General features: G+C 52.3%; 4 protein-coding genes and 1 long non-coding RNA gene across 12 annotated transcripts in view; 3 read left to right on the forward strand and 2 right to left on the reverse strand.

Moving 5' to 3' along the window:
• The first annotated feature begins 623 nt into the window (after nucleotides 1-623).
• On the forward strand, nucleotides 624-4,823 carry LOC130514149 (guanine nucleotide-binding protein G(olf) subunit alpha-like). Its single transcript, XM_057013550.1, has 12 exons — nucleotides 624-919; nucleotides 1,648-1,720; nucleotides 1,975-2,029; nucleotides 2,105-2,224; nucleotides 2,893-2,990; nucleotides 3,158-3,212; nucleotides 3,289-3,362; nucleotides 3,538-3,596; nucleotides 3,670-3,790; nucleotides 3,875-4,005; nucleotides 4,080-4,147; nucleotides 4,566-4,823. Exons 1-12 carry the CDS (start codon nucleotides 784-786, stop codon nucleotides 4,710-4,712), a joined length of 1,137 nt encoding a protein of 378 aa, XP_056869530.1. The 5' UTR covers nucleotides 624-783; the 3' UTR covers nucleotides 4,713-4,823.
• Nucleotides 3,577-4,950, reverse strand: LOC130514150 (uncharacterized). The gene is made up of 2 exons (XR_008946939.1): nucleotides 4,817-4,950; nucleotides 3,577-3,938 (listed from the first exon to the last, which is right to left on the reverse strand). It is a non-coding gene; the product is annotated as an uncharacterized LOC130514150 (long non-coding RNA).
• Nucleotides 4,951-5,693: 743 nt separating this feature from the next.
• Nucleotides 5,694-10,360, forward strand: zbtb14 (zinc finger and BTB domain containing 14). 2 transcript variants are annotated; one of them, XM_057013548.1, is made up of 9 exons: nucleotides 5,696-5,842; nucleotides 6,784-6,987; nucleotides 7,066-7,236; nucleotides 7,316-7,558; nucleotides 7,623-7,867; nucleotides 8,454-8,539; nucleotides 8,804-8,943; nucleotides 9,631-9,726; nucleotides 9,833-10,360. In XM_057013548.1, exons 2-9 carry the CDS (start codon nucleotides 6,799-6,801, stop codon nucleotides 9,971-9,973), a joined length of 1,311 nt encoding a protein of 436 aa, XP_056869528.1. In that variant the 5' UTR covers nucleotides 5,696-5,842; nucleotides 6,784-6,798; the 3' UTR covers nucleotides 9,974-10,360. The 2 variants fall into 2 exon arrangements, with proteins under 2 accessions (XP_056869527.1, XP_056869528.1); XM_057013547.1 differs by having other exon boundaries at nucleotides 5,694-5,842; nucleotides 6,784-7,236.
• A 109-nt stretch (nucleotides 10,361-10,469) lies between these two features.
• On the reverse strand, nucleotides 10,470-13,991 carry arhgap28 (Rho GTPase activating protein 28; the record flags this gene model as incomplete). The annotated part of the gene is given in 12 exon segments (XM_057013731.1): nucleotides 10,470-10,650; nucleotides 10,716-10,753; nucleotides 10,820-10,947; nucleotides 11,050-11,169; nucleotides 11,243-11,449; nucleotides 11,528-11,610; nucleotides 11,919-12,072; nucleotides 12,196-12,270; nucleotides 12,477-12,568; nucleotides 12,768-12,931; nucleotides 13,023-13,347; nucleotides 13,508-13,991. Coding segments are annotated over 12 exon segments (1,953 nt in total), but the record flags the coding sequence as incomplete, so codon positions are not given.
• LOC130514145 (lethal(3)malignant brain tumor-like protein 4) overlaps nucleotides 13,855-16,721 on the forward strand; it is a 13,071-nt gene continuing 10,204 nt past the window's right edge. For 3 of the 7 annotated variants that reach the window (XM_057013537.1, XM_057013538.1, XM_057013539.1), the window contains exons 1-3: nucleotides 13,855-13,995; nucleotides 14,078-14,146; nucleotides 14,589-14,691. In XM_057013537.1, coding sequence (XP_056869517.1) covers nucleotides 14,121-14,146; nucleotides 14,589-14,691 — 129 coding nt within the window. In that variant the 5' untranslated portion in view covers nucleotides 13,855-13,995; nucleotides 14,078-14,120. Of the gene's footprint in view, nucleotides 13,996-14,077; nucleotides 14,147-14,588; nucleotides 14,692-15,803; nucleotides 15,980-16,436 lie in introns of those variants that run through there. The other 4 variants (XM_057013540.1, XM_057013542.1, XM_057013545.1 and 1 more) reach the window with 4 other exon arrangements.

The raw sequence follows: 16,721 nt of genomic DNA on the forward strand, positions 1-16,721 counted from the left end.
CGAGTGTCCTCGCTTTGGGTCTGAACCGGGCCCATTCACATCGCTGGTGCTGGTTTAGGCTCACGTCGGGTTTGTTTCTACCTGGTTGTCGGGCAACAAAGATACGAGGAAAAAACAGTGAATCCCTGAAGAGACCGGACTAATGAGGCAGGTAGGGGGAGCGGAGCGCTCAGGTGCTCCACTGCTGCAGAACCTCTGACAAGAGCGGAGCGCTCAGGTGCTCCACTGCTGCAGAACCTCTGACAAGAGCGGAGCGCTCAGGTGCTCCACTGCTGCAGAACCTCTGACAACGATCACCAGCACCTGCCGGTCCCCTGAACAGGGTCCTGGAGATGCTGGTTGGCTGAGGCAGATTTCTGTCCTCTTGGATGTGGATGGACAGAGACGGGACGGCTCAGTGATCAGCTGAAGGTAAGAACTACTGGTTTTACTGGTTTGGAAATATAGCGTCAGTGACCCTGGACACAGGTGATCACAGGTGACCACAGGTGTTCAGGTGATGAAGGTTTCCTACAGTGATGATGATGATGATGATGAGGGGCATGAAAAGGCGCCAGTTTTCTTCAGGAGCTGATGTTTCACCGGCTCCTCTGACCGACTGGTTGTACTGGTTCAGGTCTGTTGCAGGTCTGTTGCAGGTCTGTTGCTGGTCTGTTGCAGGTCTGTTGCAGGTCTGTTGCTGGTCTTTTGCAGGTCTGTTGCAGGTCTGTTGCTGGTCTGTTGCAGGTCTGTTGCTGATCTGTTGCAGGTCTGTTGCAGGTCTGTTGCTGGTCTGTTCTGGACATGGGCTGTCTGGGGGGGAAGACAGAGGAAGAACGACTGGATGAAAAATCAAAGAGAGAAGCCAACAAGAAGATCGAAAGGCAGCTGCAGAAAGAGCGACAGGCGTATAAAGCCACACACCGACTCTTACTGCTGGGTGAGACGCCCGTCTGCCTCTCTAACCTGTCTGCCTCTCTCTAATCTGTCTGTCTAACCTGTCTGTCTCTCTCTAACCCATCTCTCTCTAACCCACCTGTCTCTCTCTAACCCGCCTGTCTCTCTCTAACCTGTCTGCCTCTCTCTAACCCGTCTCTCTCTAACCCGTCTCTCTCTAACCCATCTCTCTCTAACCTGTCTGCCTCTCTCTAACCCGTCCCTCTCTAACCCGTCTGTCTCTCTCTAACCCGTCTCTCTCTAACCCGTCTGTCTCTCTCTAACCCGTCTGTCTCTAACCCGTCTGTCTCTCTCTAACCCGTCTCTCTCCAACCCGTCTGTCTCTCTCTAACCCGTCTCTCTCTAACCCATCTGTCTCTCTCTAACCCGTCTGTCTCTCTCTAACCTGTCTGCCTCTCTCTAACCTGTCTCTCTCTAACCTGCATGTCTCTCTCTAACCTGCCTGTCTCTCTCTAACCTTGCCTGTCTCTCTCTAACCTGCCTGTCTCTAACCTGCATGTCTCTCTCTAACCTGCATGTCTCTCTCTGACCTGTCTGCCTCTCTCTAACCTGTCTGTCTCTCTCTAACCTGTCTGCCTCTCTCTAACCTGCCTGCCTCTCTCTAACCTGCCTGCCTCTCTCTAACCTGTCTGCCTCTCTCTAACCTGTCTGTCTCTCTCTAACCTGTCTGTCTCTCTCTAACCTGTCTGTCTCTCTCTAACCTGTCTGCAGGTGCAGGAGAATCAGGTAAAAGCACTATAGTGAAGCAGATGAGGATTCTTCACGTTGATGGTTTTAATACCGAGTGAGTTTGCATTTTATTGTGAAAACCTACGAAAGTGATGATGATGATGAAGATTAAAAGATGTTTTTTGGCTGTTGGTGAACATGAGAGGATGTTTTTATCTACTTTAAATTCTGCCTGTGTGAATTCATCTGATTTAAAAGCGTCTGAAACCACCAGGACTGAAATTTCGGGAGGTTTTCCACAAATCCAGGTCGATCCACAAACTGCTGCTGTTTGACTGGTTGAACGTTCGAAACCCTGTTTTCTTCCAGAGAGAAACAACAGAAGATTCAAGACATCAGGAAGAACGTGAAGGATGCCATTGTGGTAGGTCACATGACCCCGTGGGTTACTTCACAGCTATACGTGCACGCTAACGCACGCGCGTGTGATCTGTTTCAGACCATTGTCTCAGCCATGAGCATGTTGACACCTCCGATAGCTCTGGGTAACCCTGGCAACCAGTTCAGAGTCGACTACATCAAAAGCATCGCTCCACTGTCTGATTTTGAATACACAGAGGTACCCGCCCCCCCCCGCCCCCGTCTGACACACACACACACACACACACACACACACACACACACACACACACTCTGCATGGGTTTGTGCTGTGGTCTAACCTCGAGCCCTGACCCCACAGAGCAGGTCTTTAACATACCTGGAGAGCTCTTAAGCAGGTTGTTTGTTTTAATAACACTAATGACCTGATGTAACAAGTTACATGGGACCCAGTCCTCGCAGGACCACCTTCACGCATGTGTGTGTGCGCCTGTGCCTCCGCTGGTGTGTGTTCCACCTGAGACCTCATTATTCAAACATCTTACATCTCTTGAGGGCAAAGAAAGACAAAACAAGTGTCTTCCTGTGTTGCCTCAGAACAGCGTTTCTTCTGTCGCTGCTCCTGATTGGTCAGCAGGGTTCACCGCTGGCGTACCTGTCCACCCACTCAAATGTCCTGACAGCGTGATGTGTGTCGCTCAGGTGATTATGGGCTGTCACCTGAGGTCACAGTGACGCCACGGCTGCTATTGCTAGCTGAAGCTAGCTGAAATCCTGCGTCAACCGCTAAAGTCTGTGTTCTGTGAAGGTTTCCGGGTGTGAATGTTGGTCTTCGGTGGTCTGCAGAGTTTCACTCGATGCCTGACAGACTCTGACGTCACTTCCTGTTGCCTCCCGCCCTCTTGCAGGAGTTCTTTGAGCATGCTCAGAAGCTGTGGGAGGACGATGGCGTCAAGGCGTGTTTCGAACGCTCAAATGAATATCAGCTGATCGACTGTGCTAAGTAGTAAGACACACACACACCTGAATGAATGAGGGTGGGGGGGGAACAGGTGACTTCCTGGATGATGTCATCATTCTGGGACTGATGCTTCCTTCCTGAGTTATTCTAGATTCTGTGTGTGTGTGTGTGTGTGTGTGTGTGTGTGTGTGTGTGTGTGTGTGTGTTCTCAGCTTCATGGACAGGTTGGACTCAGTGAGGAGGACAGATTACACACCTACTGACCAGGTATGAAACTGTCCAATCACCTGTGAGTGTTTGCTAGCTAAAGCTAAAGCGTCTCCGCCTCGTTTCCCTCCCGCAGGATTTGCTGCGTTGCCGAGTCTTGACCTCGGGAATTTTTGAGACGAGGTTTCAGGTGGACAAGGTCAACTTCCAGTGAGTCTTGCTCCACCTCTCTCCTCGCTGGTTGGAAAGGTCATGAAGGCTAAAACATGATTCTGACCTGGTTAACACGCGTCTGTCTGTCTGTCTCTGTCTGTCCGTGTCTGTGTCTGTGTCTGTCTGTCTGTGTCTGTCTGTGTCCGTCTGTCTGTCTGTGTCTGTCTGGCAGCATGTTTGATGTTGGAGGACAGAGAGATGAACGCAGGAAGTGGATTCAGTGTTTTAATGGTGAGACAAATGGTGACAATCGTTGTACATCTGGTGGTTCACCATTGGTTGATTGGTGTGTGTTTGTGTTGAGATGTGACAGCCATCATCTTTGTAGCAGCCAGCAGCAGCTACAACATGGTGATCAGAGAAGACAACTCCACCAATCGGCTGCGGGAGTCTCTGGACCTCTTCAGATCCATTTGGACCAACAGGTGCACCACAGAACCTCTGCCCTCATCATTGGTACTTGAGGCTGCTGCTGTGCGCCTGTAACCCTGTCTGCTGGTTGGCTGCAGGTTTCTGAAGACCATCTCGGTGATCTTGTTCTTGAACAAACAGGATGTTCTTGCTGACAAAATTCTGGCAGGAAAATCCAAACTGGAGGATTATTTTCCTGAATACAACAACTACCAAGTTCCTACTGAAGGTAGAGAAAGAAAAATTATTTAAAAAAAAACATATGAGAAGACACAGAAGAAAAATGTGTGTGTGTGTGTTCAGCTGTTCCAGATGCTGATGAAGACCCTCGAGTGACCAGGGCCAAGTTCTTCATCAGAGATGAGTTTCTGGTATAAAACTACTTCTTGAGATTGGACACCTGTGTCTTGCTTCCCTTTGCTCTCACCTGTGTCTTGCTTCCCTTTGCTCTCACCTGTGTCTTGCTTCCCTTTGCTCTCACCTGTGTCTTGCTTCCTTTGCTCTCACCTGTGTCTTGCTTCCCTTTGCTCTCACCTGTGTCTTGCTTCCCTTTGCTCTCACCTGTGTCTTGCTTCCCTGTGCTCTCACCTGTGTCTTGCTTCCCTTTGCTCTCACCTGTGTCTTGCACCTGTGTCTTGCTTCCCTTTGCTCTCACCTGTGTCTTGCTTCCCTTTGCTCTCACCTGTCTTGCTTCCCTTTGCTCTCACCTGTGTCTTGCTTCCCTGTGCTCTCACCTGTCTTGCTTCCCTTTGCTCACACCTGTGTCTCTCTGACCCGTCTGTGTCTCAGAGGATCAGCACAGCGAGCGGCGATGGGAAGCACTACTGCTACCCTCACTTCACCTGTGCCGTGGACACTGAAAACATTCGCCGTGTCTTCAACGACTGCCGTGACATCATCCAGCGAATGCACCTGAGGCAGTACGAGCTGCTGTGATTGATCAGCTAATCTAATATCTGATTGGTGGTAATATCTCACTCATTGATCGTTGTGTAGCTGAATAAAAGAGGAAAATGTCTTTAACATCTTTTCTTGCTCACCCGTTTCCATGGACGCAGGGATTTGTGGGTATTGTAGTTTTGCAACAGATGGTGGAAGATGTTTTTTGTGTGGGTCCTGTGAGGTGGGTTTTAGAAAGAGAATCTGTCCCTCAGGCTTCATATTTCATCTGTTTTTACTCCGATAGGTTCTGGTCCTGAGCTTAATGCAGGTTATTTCATATTTAATCCCTTTTTACCCACCAATATCCACAGTACACTTACACCTCCTCAGATTTGCCATTTCATGCTCTCGAACCTCTTTGTTATTAACGTTTTGTTCACATTACATCTGGATTGTGTGTCCAGAAACACCCAAGAACATCCCATCATGAGCGTTGCAGCCTCTGGTCTGCCGGGCCTCCCTAATGTGAGCACTAACCCCAACCCTGAGCCCCAATGTTGGATGGGTGGACACATTCTGCTGGATTTAACTGAACAGAACCTTAAATGAAATAATAAGCTGGTACTGTGGATTTAAAGCTGCTGTTCAATATTAAAGTGATTCTGTACTGGTTCTGGTGACAGTTTAAGGAAGATGAGTGGAAACATAAATGTCACTGAGGCGTCCTCTCTGGAGATTAATAATCCCGACTAAACTAGTGAACTATTTTGGTTGGTTTCGCTATATTTCCTAGATTTATTGAGGTTTTGCTTAAATGAAAGGGAGGTGCGCCACTATAGTGTCTCCAGAATAAATAAAGGGAAACGCCACAGTTGCAGAAGGTTCGGACAGAACTGGGTCGGGCGGTCCGGTCGTGGACCCGCGGCTCGTTCTCGGGTCTTTCGGGTGTCGGGAAGGCCCGGTCCCCGCCGCGCATGCGTTCCAGCCAGTGATCCATCACGCCCACAGAGGATCTTTGGCCCGCTGCCTGCGTGCCCCTGCAGTGTGTGCGTGCTGGCGCAAAGCGCGGCCTTCCGCTCTGTGCTCGTGCTCAGCAACAACAACAACAACCAGACAAAGTGGCTCCCGGCTCCCCGCGCGCCGGCACACCGTGACGAACACACTCGTATCGGGCTGCTGTGAAGGTAAGACCGCGCACCTCCGGCGCCGCGCTCCCCTCGACGCGAGCTCGGGCCGACGTTTCCGCGGGGATGCCTGCGCGCTCTCGAGCCGCTCATGGCCGCACGAGCCCTTCTCGCTCGTGTCGCCGAGGCCGCGGCGCCGCCGCCGCTCGCGTGCCTGCGTGTGTCCCGGGGACGGCGGTGCTGAGCCCACCGACGGCGATGGCGGGCATTTGGCGGAGAGCAGTTTGAGGACGAGCGCCATTTTAGCGGAGCGGAAGGCCAGATTCCGCCATTTACACGAACATTGTTGCCCCCGAACCTACGGTTCTGCCCCCGCGTTGCACCCCTGACACTTGTCACGCGCGGAAAAAAAGCCCACAGGGCGACGATGACCGACGAAAAAGTGACGGAAGTTCGGGAGAAAGCACGAACTAATGTGTGATTAGCTACCGCGAGCTAACGCTGGCCTGAGTTTAACCGCCGTTCTGTTGTTGTTGTCATCCGGGTTTCGGTTAAAGCTGGTGGATCCGGACCGTCTGGAGGGTAAATGTGGAGTTCGGCCGCCGCCGCCAGCCCCGCTGCCTCCCCTCCCGAACCCGAACATTAGCGTGGACTCGCAACCAGACGGAACATGTTCCGAAGAACCGCGGCGTTTCGGCGCCTTGCTAACAGCTAACGGGTCCGTGCCTCGCCAGCTAGCGCCACAGCCCGCGTGCACACGCGCGCATGTCCGCGGCAGAGGTGCATGAACTGTTGGGTGGGTTTACGGAAGAATCCGGTGTCATTCTAATAAAGTGGCCTCGGCCCGGAAACTTTGTGGCGCCTTTTTAAACAGTTCTTGTTCACCTCAGCTTCACACCTTTGCACTAACCAGTGGAAACCACGTGACGACCCCGCTCGACCAAAGTAACCACAAACTTAAATAAATGGTGTCGCCAGTAGCTCTGTGTCGTTCTGCGTAGACCCATCGACTGCAGATGGCGGAGACGGTGAAGTACGTGGACAACGAGCACAAGAGCATCTTCCTGAAGCTGCTGAACGAGCAGCGTCTGGAGGGCGAGCACTGCGACATCGCCGTGGTCGTGGAGGACGTCAAGTTCCGCGCCCACCGCTGCGTGCTCGCCGCCTGCTCCAACTACTTCAAGAAGCTCTTCAAGAAGCACGAGGTGCTCGCCTGCGGGATGACTGCCCACCTGCGGGGACTCTGCCCGCCCACCTCACCTGTCTCGCCGTTGCCTCCTCAGGTCGACAACTCGTCCGTGATCGAGATCGACTTCATCCGCTCGGACATTTTCGAGGAGGTGCTGAACTACATGTACACGGCCAAAATCTCAGTCAAGAAGAAAGACGTCAACCTGATGATGTCGTCGGGACAGATCCTCGGCATCCGCTTCCTCGACAAGCTCTGCTCGCAGGTATCGACCGCACCTGTCCTCCGGGGACCGCCCGCGCTTCGCTTTCGGGCGCCGTTTTCACGCCTTGGTGTCGCCGCAGAAACGGGACGTTTCCTCGGAGGACAAAGACAAGTTTCCTTACGACATCGTCAAGATGGCGCTGCCGCCGGAAGCGCAGCTGGCGGCCGACGCAGAGGTGCTCGGCGAACACGACGACGCCGCCCCCCCCGCGGACGACCTCGTCGAGGCGTCGGCGAATCAGGTGCTGGATAAGTCGCCCAGCGCGGCGCTGCACGTCCAGGAGGCCATCCTGAAAGAGCTGACCAACGAGGACGTGCACAAGGTAGGAGCTGAAATGGCCCCGCCTCCTCCCCGTGATGTTTCAGTGGTGACTCTCACCTGCGCAGGTAACCTGCTACGACCAAGACGTGGTGGCCGAGATGGAGGCGGAGCCAAAGGAGCTCGGGCAGGAGCACCACACCACGCAGACCCTGGCGTTCGCAGACAGCATGGGGGAGGTGAAGGACGAGCACCCGCCCAGTTGGTCCACGGCCACGGCCGACATGAAGTTCGAATACCTGCTGTACGGACACCGAGAGCAGCTCGCCTGCCAGGTGTGTGGGAAGACCTTCCCGGACGAGAGTAGGCTCGCGTACGTACACAGGTCAACCACACAACCTGTCTGATAACACACCTGGATTGACCTGTCTGTCTGCACACCTGACCATCCACCTGCACACCTGCCCATTCACCTGACATCCACCTGCACACCTGACCATCCACCTGCACACCTGACCATCCACCTGCACACCTGACCATTCACTGACCATCCACCTGCACACCTGACCATCCACCTGCACACCTGACCATCCACCTGCACACCTGCCCATTCACCTGCACACCTGCCCATCCACCTGCACACCTGCCCATCCACCTGCACACCTGACCATTCACCTGACATCCACCTGCACACCTGACCATTCACCTGACATCCACCTGCACACCTGACCATCCACCTGCACACCTGACCATCCACCTACACACCTGCCCATCCACCTGCACACCTGACCATTCACCTGACATCCACCTGCACACCTGACCATTCACCTGACATCCACCTGCACACCTGACCATCCACCTGCACACCTGACCATCCACCTGCACACCTGACCATCCACCTGCACACCTGACCATTCACCTGACAACGAAGGGTGAACTTTCCCATGTGTGACTTTCAGGAAGCACGAGAAGCTTCACTCAGCTGAGCGGCCGTTCGCCTGTGAGATCTGCAACAAAGCTTTCACCACCCACGCCCACCTGAAAGGTAAACTCCTGCGTTAGCTTAGCCCACGCCCACCTGAAAGGTAAACTCCTGCGTTAGCTTAGCCCACGCCCACCTGAAAGGTAAACTCCTGCGTTAGCTTAGCCGGCGCCCGCTAACGCCTGCGTCCATCTTCATAGGCTAACAGCTCCCTGGTTAAGTGTGCTATCCTCAGAATCAAAATAACAGCAGCAGGTTAAAGGAGGCCCGGGAGCAGAGTCACAACTGACACCCCAAAGTCTGATCAAATGATCACCTGTGTTTCAGAACACCTGAAGATCCACACAGGCTTCAAGCCCTACAGGTGTGACGTTTGTGGGAAGTCCTTCATTCGTGCTCCTGACCTGAAAAAACATGAACGAGTTCACAGCAACGAAAGACCGTTCGCCTGCCAAATGTGTGACAAGGTGGGCTCCTGTGTCTCACCTGACTGTCTGTGTCTCACCTGTCTGACTGTGTCTCACCTGTCTGTCTGTGTCTCACCTGTCTGACTGTCTGTGTCTCACCTGTCTGTCTGTGTCTCACCTGACTGTCTGTGTCTCACCCGTCTGACTGTCTGTGTCTCACCCGTCTGACTGTCTGTGTCTCACCCGTCTGACTGACTGTGTCTCACCTGTCTGACTGTGTCTCACCTGTCTGTCTGTGTCTCACCTGACTGACTGTCTGTGTCTCACCTGACTGTCTGTGTCTCACCCGTCTGACTGTCTGTGTCTCACCTGTCTGACTGACTGTGTCTCACCTGACTGACTGACTGACTGTGTCTCACCCGTTTGACTGTCTGTGTCTCACCTGTCTGACTGACTGTGTCTCACCTGTCTGACTGTGTCTCACCTGTCTGACTGACTGTGTCTCACCTGTCTGACTGACTGACTGTGTCTCACCTGTCTGACTGACTGTGTCTCACCCGTTTGACTGACTGTGTCTCACCTGTCTGTCTGTGTCTCACCTGTCTGACTGTCTGTGTCTCACCTGTCTGACTGTCTGTGTCTCACCTGTCTGACTGACTGTGTCTCACCTGTCTGACTGACTGTGTCTCACCCGTTTGACTGACTGTGTCTCACCTGTCTGACTGTCTGTGTCTCACCTGTGTGCAGGCGTTTAAACACAAGTCTCACCTGAAGGACCACGAGAGGAGACACAGAGGAGAGAAACCCTTTGTCTGTCGATCGTGCACCAAGGCCTTCGCCAAGGTAACGGCTGTTGCTAGGAGCCGCGGCTCGTGTGCCGCCTGTGCTCGTGTGCCGCCTGTGCTCGTGTGCCGCCTGTGCTCAGCTCTCCGTCCACCTGTGCTTTCAGGCTTCGGACCTGAAGCGCCATGAGAACAACATGCACAGCGAGAGGAAGCAGCTGAACACGCTCCAGAGCGACACAGAGGCGCTGCAGGCGGCTGCCATGGCTGCAGAGGAGCAACACCTGGACTCCATCAGCTGCTCCTAACATTTGGACTGGGCCCTTCTCAACATCTGGATCCCGGATCGGCCTTTGATAGCAATAATTGATCAGTCGGTGGGGGTCAGGTGGTGACGAGCTCCGCAGGCGGGTCCGGATGGTTCTGATGGGCGTCAGTGCAACATTCTCACTGTGTCTTTTTTAACGAGCAGCCCCCCCGAACCTGTCGTGAGTGACGCTGGACTGATGACGTTATCATCATGAATTACATGATCATGTTAAACATGTCGACGCGCGTGTGTGTAATTGTCTCTGACAAGGTCAAAGGAATCTGAGTGTGAATCTTAGAAACGCTGTTTTTTTGTTTTTTTTCTTTAAATAAAAGTGTTGTTCTGTTCAGTTTCATGAGCAGAGCTGCCCCCATTTTCTACACTACATGTTTCCTATTATTGAGAGTTAAAGGCTGCGCGCACGCGCACACGCACGCCCCGATGAAGGCTGGTGGAGCTCTGCAGCGGTGTAGTTACCGACCGTGACCAGCAGGTGGAGACCAAACACAAGTTTATTCACGTGAATCATGTAAAAACAGCTTTACGACACTGCCCCGTCCTGAAGGCGTCACCACGGCAACGCATCCCCGCGTCAGGGTTTTATCAGCCAATCGCAGTGAGGATTCACTCTGTACACCTCCAGCAGGACACAGTCCGGATGGAGACGGCGCTCGGCTGGCGGAGACGCAGGTGTTACACGCTTCTCTTACACGATGATGGCGAACAAGGTAAAGACTTACTGATGTTTCCTCCAACTTCGTACAGGTTCTGCGGAGGACTGTCCAACGAGAGGAGAGGTCTGATCAACACGTCCTCCCAGCCATCAATCAATCGCCGTGGTTACCTGTTGTCGCACTCGAATCGACAGGTGACGTCCCTGGCGCGCATCTGTCCGTCGAGCTGTATCGCCATGGAGACCTTGGTGTGTAGGGGGGCGTGGACTCTGATCACCCCTTCACAGAGTTCCGTGATCTGGACACAGGTGCATGAAGAACCTTTATCACCTGTCTGTATTCAGCAGGTAAGAGTGGGAGTCACCTGTCTGCCTCAGCCAACAGGGTCACGCCCACTCACCTGGTTCAGGTCGTTCTTGCTCTTCCTCGTCAGCAGCCTTCTGGTCTTGCTCAGGATCAGCTGTTTCTGATGGGATGCCTGGTTCATGTGTCTCACCTGTGACAGCAGGAAGGTGGGCACCTGCGCAACCGGAGCAGACAGGACGTCAACGTCGGGCACCACGACCACATCGGGTCTGCGGGGTCACGTTTACCGCCCACAGCAGGTCCTGGTGCGTGACCATCAGCCGGACGAGGTAAGCTCCGCCCACCGCCTGGTCCATCTCCTGCTGCCGCGTGGCCTCGTTGGGGGGGCGGCGGCAGGAGAACAGGTTGGGGGACATGACCATGGACACGTTCCACAGGGACATCTTGTTCTGGTCCTGATGAAAAACCACCTGACGCAGGAAGACCAGCAGGGCCTGGAACCGCAGAGGCACGTCCGTAACCATAGAAACCGCCGATGATGTCGCTGTCGGACCGGGAGGACGTGGACTTACTCTGAGTGTTTCTCTGTGAGCTTCAGGGAGCAGCAACATCAGGAGCTGCAGAGCCTGAACCTGGTGCACCACAGAGGAGATACCTGACACACACACACACAACACACACCACACACCCACACATGCACACACACAACACACACCACACACACACACACACACAACACACACCACACACACACACCACACACACACACACACAACACACACACACACACACGCACCCACACACACACACACACACACACACAGCAGTTTACATCTAAGGCAGTGGCAGTGTGTGGCTGGCAGGTGCGTGTGTGTGTGTGTGTGTGTGTGTGTGTGTGTGTGTTGTGTGTGTGTGTGTGTGGTGTGTGTGTGTGTGTGTGTGTGTGTGTGTGTGTGTGAGTACCTAGCACAGAGTGGTAGGTTGACAGGTGTGTGTGTGTCAGCAGGGGTGTCGGCAGCTCTCTGATGAACAGCTTCAGCAGGCCTGCAGCATCAACCAGTCTGACTACTGACCAGTCAAAGCCTCCACAGCACCTGTCCAGCTCCCTCCTCAGGAACTGAGCAGAAAATTGGGTTACACACACACACACACACACACACCACACACACCACACACACACACACACACACACACACACACCTGATACACTGAAATAGACAGATATTTAAACCAAGGTTACCTTTAGCCGAGCAGCTGAACCTGGAACTCTGAGAATCCCTTCAGTCTGCAAACTGTTCTCTAAGATCCACAACAACTAAGCACACACACACACACACACACGCACACACACACACACACACACACACACACACAGAATCAGTCGCTGGTGTCTCATTACAGCAACTGATGTAATTTAAACAAGAATACAGCTGTTAGCTTTATGTTATGTGATATTCTAGGAATTTTCAGCTGCTAGCAGAAGGTGGCTCCAATAGTCCGTCAGTCCGTCGGATTTTTCACCTTCTGGAAGACAACAGGAACTTTTATTCCAGGAAAGTTCTTCCTGTCGTTCTCCAGCAGTGAGTTCAGAGGAACACCAAACACACCGGTGTCTGAGGAATGCAAACATTGAACACGTTTATGAGGCAATTATTCCAACTTTAGCCAGTTTCTGAGTGTTACAGTCATTTTAAAAGTGGAATTTAGCTTAAAATAAAACATTCATTTATCTTTATTCCCGAAGGAATAATTCCGAATGTTGTGCATCACCGGAGTCGGACTGTGGATTCAGGTTTAGAACATCAAACGCACCTCGGGTCCTGGTGCAGCGGGAGCGGGTGCGTTTGGTTTGAACACCCAGAGTCTGCAGGAAGGTGGAGAGCTCGATGTGACAGATGAAGCCGAGGGAGGTGAGGTCATGTGGCGACAGGTCCTCCGCCCAGGTGAGACCCTGAGCTGGTGACCACCAGCCCAAACTGCAGGTGAGAGTGGTGAAGATGATGATGATGAAGATGATGATGATGATGATGATGATGATGGTGGCTGATATAATGCAACTTTCAACGCACACTCTTACAAACCTGAGGTGTGTTCGCATCAGCCTTGGATAAACACTGGTTACAGTTTCTTACTAACAGACTCACCGGCAGGTCGTCCCTGTCGTCTCCATGGAAACGCAGGCAGTCCCGACACGTCCCGCGCTGTTTGTGCTCGGCCACGCCCTCGGAGTACGGGTACTCTCGCAGGAGCCAATCAGCTGCTCTCGGGGTGGAGGCAGGTGTGACGGGAGCACGTGAAGAGTGGGTGCTTGTTTCTGAGGGTGGGTGTTGGGGGGGAGGAGCATCCTCACCACGCTGATCATGTGACCGGAATGTCGGGAGCGTGGGGCGAACTGCAGACACGGAGAAAGAAAACATCCCTGAATAACCACCAATGATAGGGCCAGGAGGCGTGGCCTGTCTGGACAGACAGGTGTGTACAGGAGGGTGTGTGTAACAGGCAGGGTTTCACATGCAGGAGTAACAACAGGCAGACAAGTGATTCACCACCACCTGTGTGAGCGTTGCGGCGAATAGTTTTGGTGGTGACGCTGTATGGGCGCGGAGGTGACTCAGCGCCCTGAGAGGAAGGGGCGGGGCATCTGTCCGCCGTGTCGTCAGGCTGGAGCTGCTCAGAAGAACAAACCATTTCCACCTTGATTCATCTTTGATAAACGATTAAGGTGTTAACAGAACCGACGGCTTGTCTCTGCGTCCAGGTGGGCGGGGCCATCTCCATGAAGATGTCCCGCACGTCTCTGATTGGCTGCCTGCTCCTGCTCTTCAGGGTCTCGCTGTAGTTGTGCAGCCTCTTCTTCACTGTGGCGGTTTGTTGGCGCGTCAGCGTCGACAGCAGCACCTCTGCTGCCAGGGGCGTGGCCTCATCTGTTACTAAGGAGGATAGCCCCGCCTCTGTAAGCCACGCCTCCTCCAGCTCCACTTCTGGAAGATAAAGAGGGATGAGAGAAGAAGACAGAAAGAGGACGTCTGTCTGTTCTCAGGTTACCATCCATGCTCTTCCTCTCTGTTTCATCCTCTTCCTCCCCCTCCGCTTCTTCCTCAATGCTCCTCACTTCTCTCCAGAGGGTTTCCATGGTGACGCAGCAGGGGTCAGAGGACCGTGTGGATGGGTTTGGTGGCCGGCTGGAGGAGGTAGGTAGACACGTGATGTGTGAAGATGACAACATCCTGCAGAAAGAGATCAAATACTGACCATAAAAATCCAGGTTTTTGTTATTTTAGTCACTTTTACATTTGAAAAAAACTTTTGTAAAGTTTAGATTCTGGCCGGAGTCCACAGATCTGCGTGTTCCAGGCTACTGAGGCTGGAATAACACAGATGTCATGTGACCTCGGGCATGACTACACACAGAACATCAAAGCCAAATTAAGAAATTAAGTCAAACGTCTAAAATCTTTTAAATATTGCAGCGAATATTAGTGATCGCGTTTAAAAGGAAATCAGTTCCTTTTATTGATCTTGGTGCATGTGTGTGTGTGTGTGTGTGGTGTGTGTGTGTGTGTGTGTGTGTGTGTGTGTGTGTGTGTGTGTGTGTGTGTTGTTGGGTCCATGCTCTAATGGTCTGGTTCCCAGGGGAGGTGAGAGTGTGGTCTGCAGGACCATTAGGAGGAAATGGACGCGTCTAACAGAAGCATTTCCACCCCTCGGCCAGGACGAGGTTCCTTCTGCATTGATGGTAAATTTAACACAGTCAAAGTTAGTTGTGACCAGTTAGTTGTGACCAGTTAGTTGTGACCAGTCGGTTGTGGCCTCGGACCACTTTAAACCACGTTAGAACATGCTTCAGATCCTTCACTTTCAGTCCAAACTCTGTTGGATCTGGTTCTGGGCTTCTGTAAAGCTCCTACAGACTATTGTTTTGTTGTAACAAATGCTACATGAAGTTGAATCGAATTGGTTCCAGATTCTAAAAGCTCCAGTTTGTTTCATGGTTGATCCGACTGACCAGGTGTCCGGTCGCTGGTCCCGAGCGCCGGAGAATTCCCGTTACTCTGAACCAGGATGAGTCTAGAATTATATATGATGTCTGCCGCTCCACCCTGGGTCCAGATCAGAGACTGGCTAAGGCGGACCTGTCTCAGGACCTGTCTCAGGACCTGGTTCAGGACACAGGTCCTGAGACAGGTCCTGACTTCTCATGACATCATCTATATGTTATCATTAGGTCATCAAAAGATTTGCTTTTAAACGCCAAAGGAAAGAGAAGAGACTCACCTCTGATTTGTCCGGCAGCTGTTGTCGGTATGGAGACGGGGGAGAGGAGGAGTGGGAGGGGCCACACGAGGGGGGGGGGGGGTTCCCAGTTTAGGCGAGCAGCTGGACTCCCACTGAAACTGGAAGTGCTGGGAAATAAAACCCCTTCAGCTCCATCAGCTGTTCCTCCTCCAGACAGGAATCCATCACTGGTTAGCTCAGATTAGTTTAGCTTAGGCTAACTTAGCATAACAACAAACATGCAGCAGAAGGACACAGCGAATGTGATGTCATCACGTTGGTTTGTGGTCAGTGGAGCAGATCAAAGATCCAGATTAGCAGCTGAGGGTCCAGAAGATGGCATCGTGATCCTGCTGAAATGTGTCTGAAACCATTTATATCACAACAAATGGACATGTTAAAATAGTTTCTAGCAGTAATTCTAGTGAATTCTTATAGCTGATCCAGAATGCTGCAGCCAGAGTTCTGACAGGTATTGACCACAGAGGTCACATGACTCCTGTACTGGCGTCTCTTCATTGGCTGCCCATTAAATTTAGAATAATTTTTAAAACCCTTCTCCTGACCTCCCAGGTCCTCAGAGGCCTGGCTCCATCCTACCTGGAGGAGCTAGTGACACCTGACCAGCCCAATAGACCGCTCCGCTCTCAGAACGCTGGTCTACTGGTGGTTCCCAGAGTCTCTAATGGGGGGCTGTGGAACCAGCTCCCTGTCCAGGTACGGGAGGCTGACTCCATCTCTACTTTAAGGTCAGAGTTAAAACCTCCTCTTTGATGAAGCTGATAGTCAGTAATTCTGTAGTTATTATCCTAGACATAATGATCATACTTAGAGGGTCGTCTAATCATTAGGTTAACATCTTAGTTCTGCTGCTAGAGATGACCAGGATCACCTGATCACCAGGATCACCTGATCACCAGGATGCTGGAACCCTTCTGGGTCCTGGCTGGTCCTCTTCTTCTCTACTTAATCTTGTTGATCAGTGTTGGTCTTGTTGTTTTCCTGTGTAGTTTTTTCTGCTTCTCTCCTCCTCCCCCCATCTCTCTGTATCCATCTACAGGCTGACCTGCTGACCTCTGACCCCCGACCCCACTGACCCGCTCAGCTATTATACTAACAGCTTGTGGTAAATGTATTACATGATCTCTGCCTATTCTCTCCTCTACCTGTCCTCCCCCTCTCCTCTCTCTCTACCCCCCCCATCAGCAGGAGGGTCCCCCTACATGAGCCTGGTCCTGCTCCAGGTTTCTTCCTGTTAAACGCCAGTTTCTCCTGCCACCGTTGCTTGTCGGGGGTCAGGCCCTGGGATTCTGGAAAGCGCCTAGAAACAATTCTGATTGTAAAAGACGCTATATAAATAAAGAAGATTTGAGTTGATTTGATTCCAAAACTCTTTTTCTTTAATTTCAGACTGTCATATTATTGTGTCAAACAAAAAGTGACAACTCATGAAATCTCATGTTGCCTCCAGGGCAGCCATCTTGGTACAGT

The sequence above is a fragment of the Takifugu flavidus genome, chromosome 17 (genome assembly GCF_003711565.1).
Source record: "Takifugu flavidus isolate HTHZ2018 chromosome 17, ASM371156v2, whole genome shotgun sequence".
In the NCBI taxonomy this organism is placed as follows: domain Eukaryota; kingdom Metazoa; phylum Chordata; class Actinopteri; order Tetraodontiformes; family Tetraodontidae; genus Takifugu; species Takifugu flavidus.

Coding starts and splice junctions, on each gene's coding strand:
- zbtb14 (XM_057013547.1), top strand. CDS start 6,799: ATGGCGGAGACGGTGAAGTACGTGGACAACGAGCACAAGAGCATCTTC. Junction 7,868..8,453: donor CCGGACGAGAGTAGGCTCGC/GTACGTACACAG, acceptor TGTGACTTTCAG/GAAGCACGAGAAGCTTCACT. Junction 8,540..8,803: donor CACCCACGCCCACCTGAAAG/GTAAACTCCTGC, acceptor CCTGTGTTTCAG/AACACCTGAAGATCCACACA.
- LOC130514149 (XM_057013550.1), top strand. CDS start 784: ATGGGCTGTCTGGGGGGGAAGACAGAGGAAGAACGACTGGATGAAAAA. Junction 3,597..3,669: donor GTGGATTCAGTGTTTTAATG/GTGAGACAAATG, acceptor GTTTGTGTTGAG/ATGTGACAGCCATCATCTTT. Junction 4,148..4,565: donor TCATCAGAGATGAGTTTCTG/GTATAAAACTAC, acceptor TCTGTGTCTCAG/AGGATCAGCACAGCGAGCGG.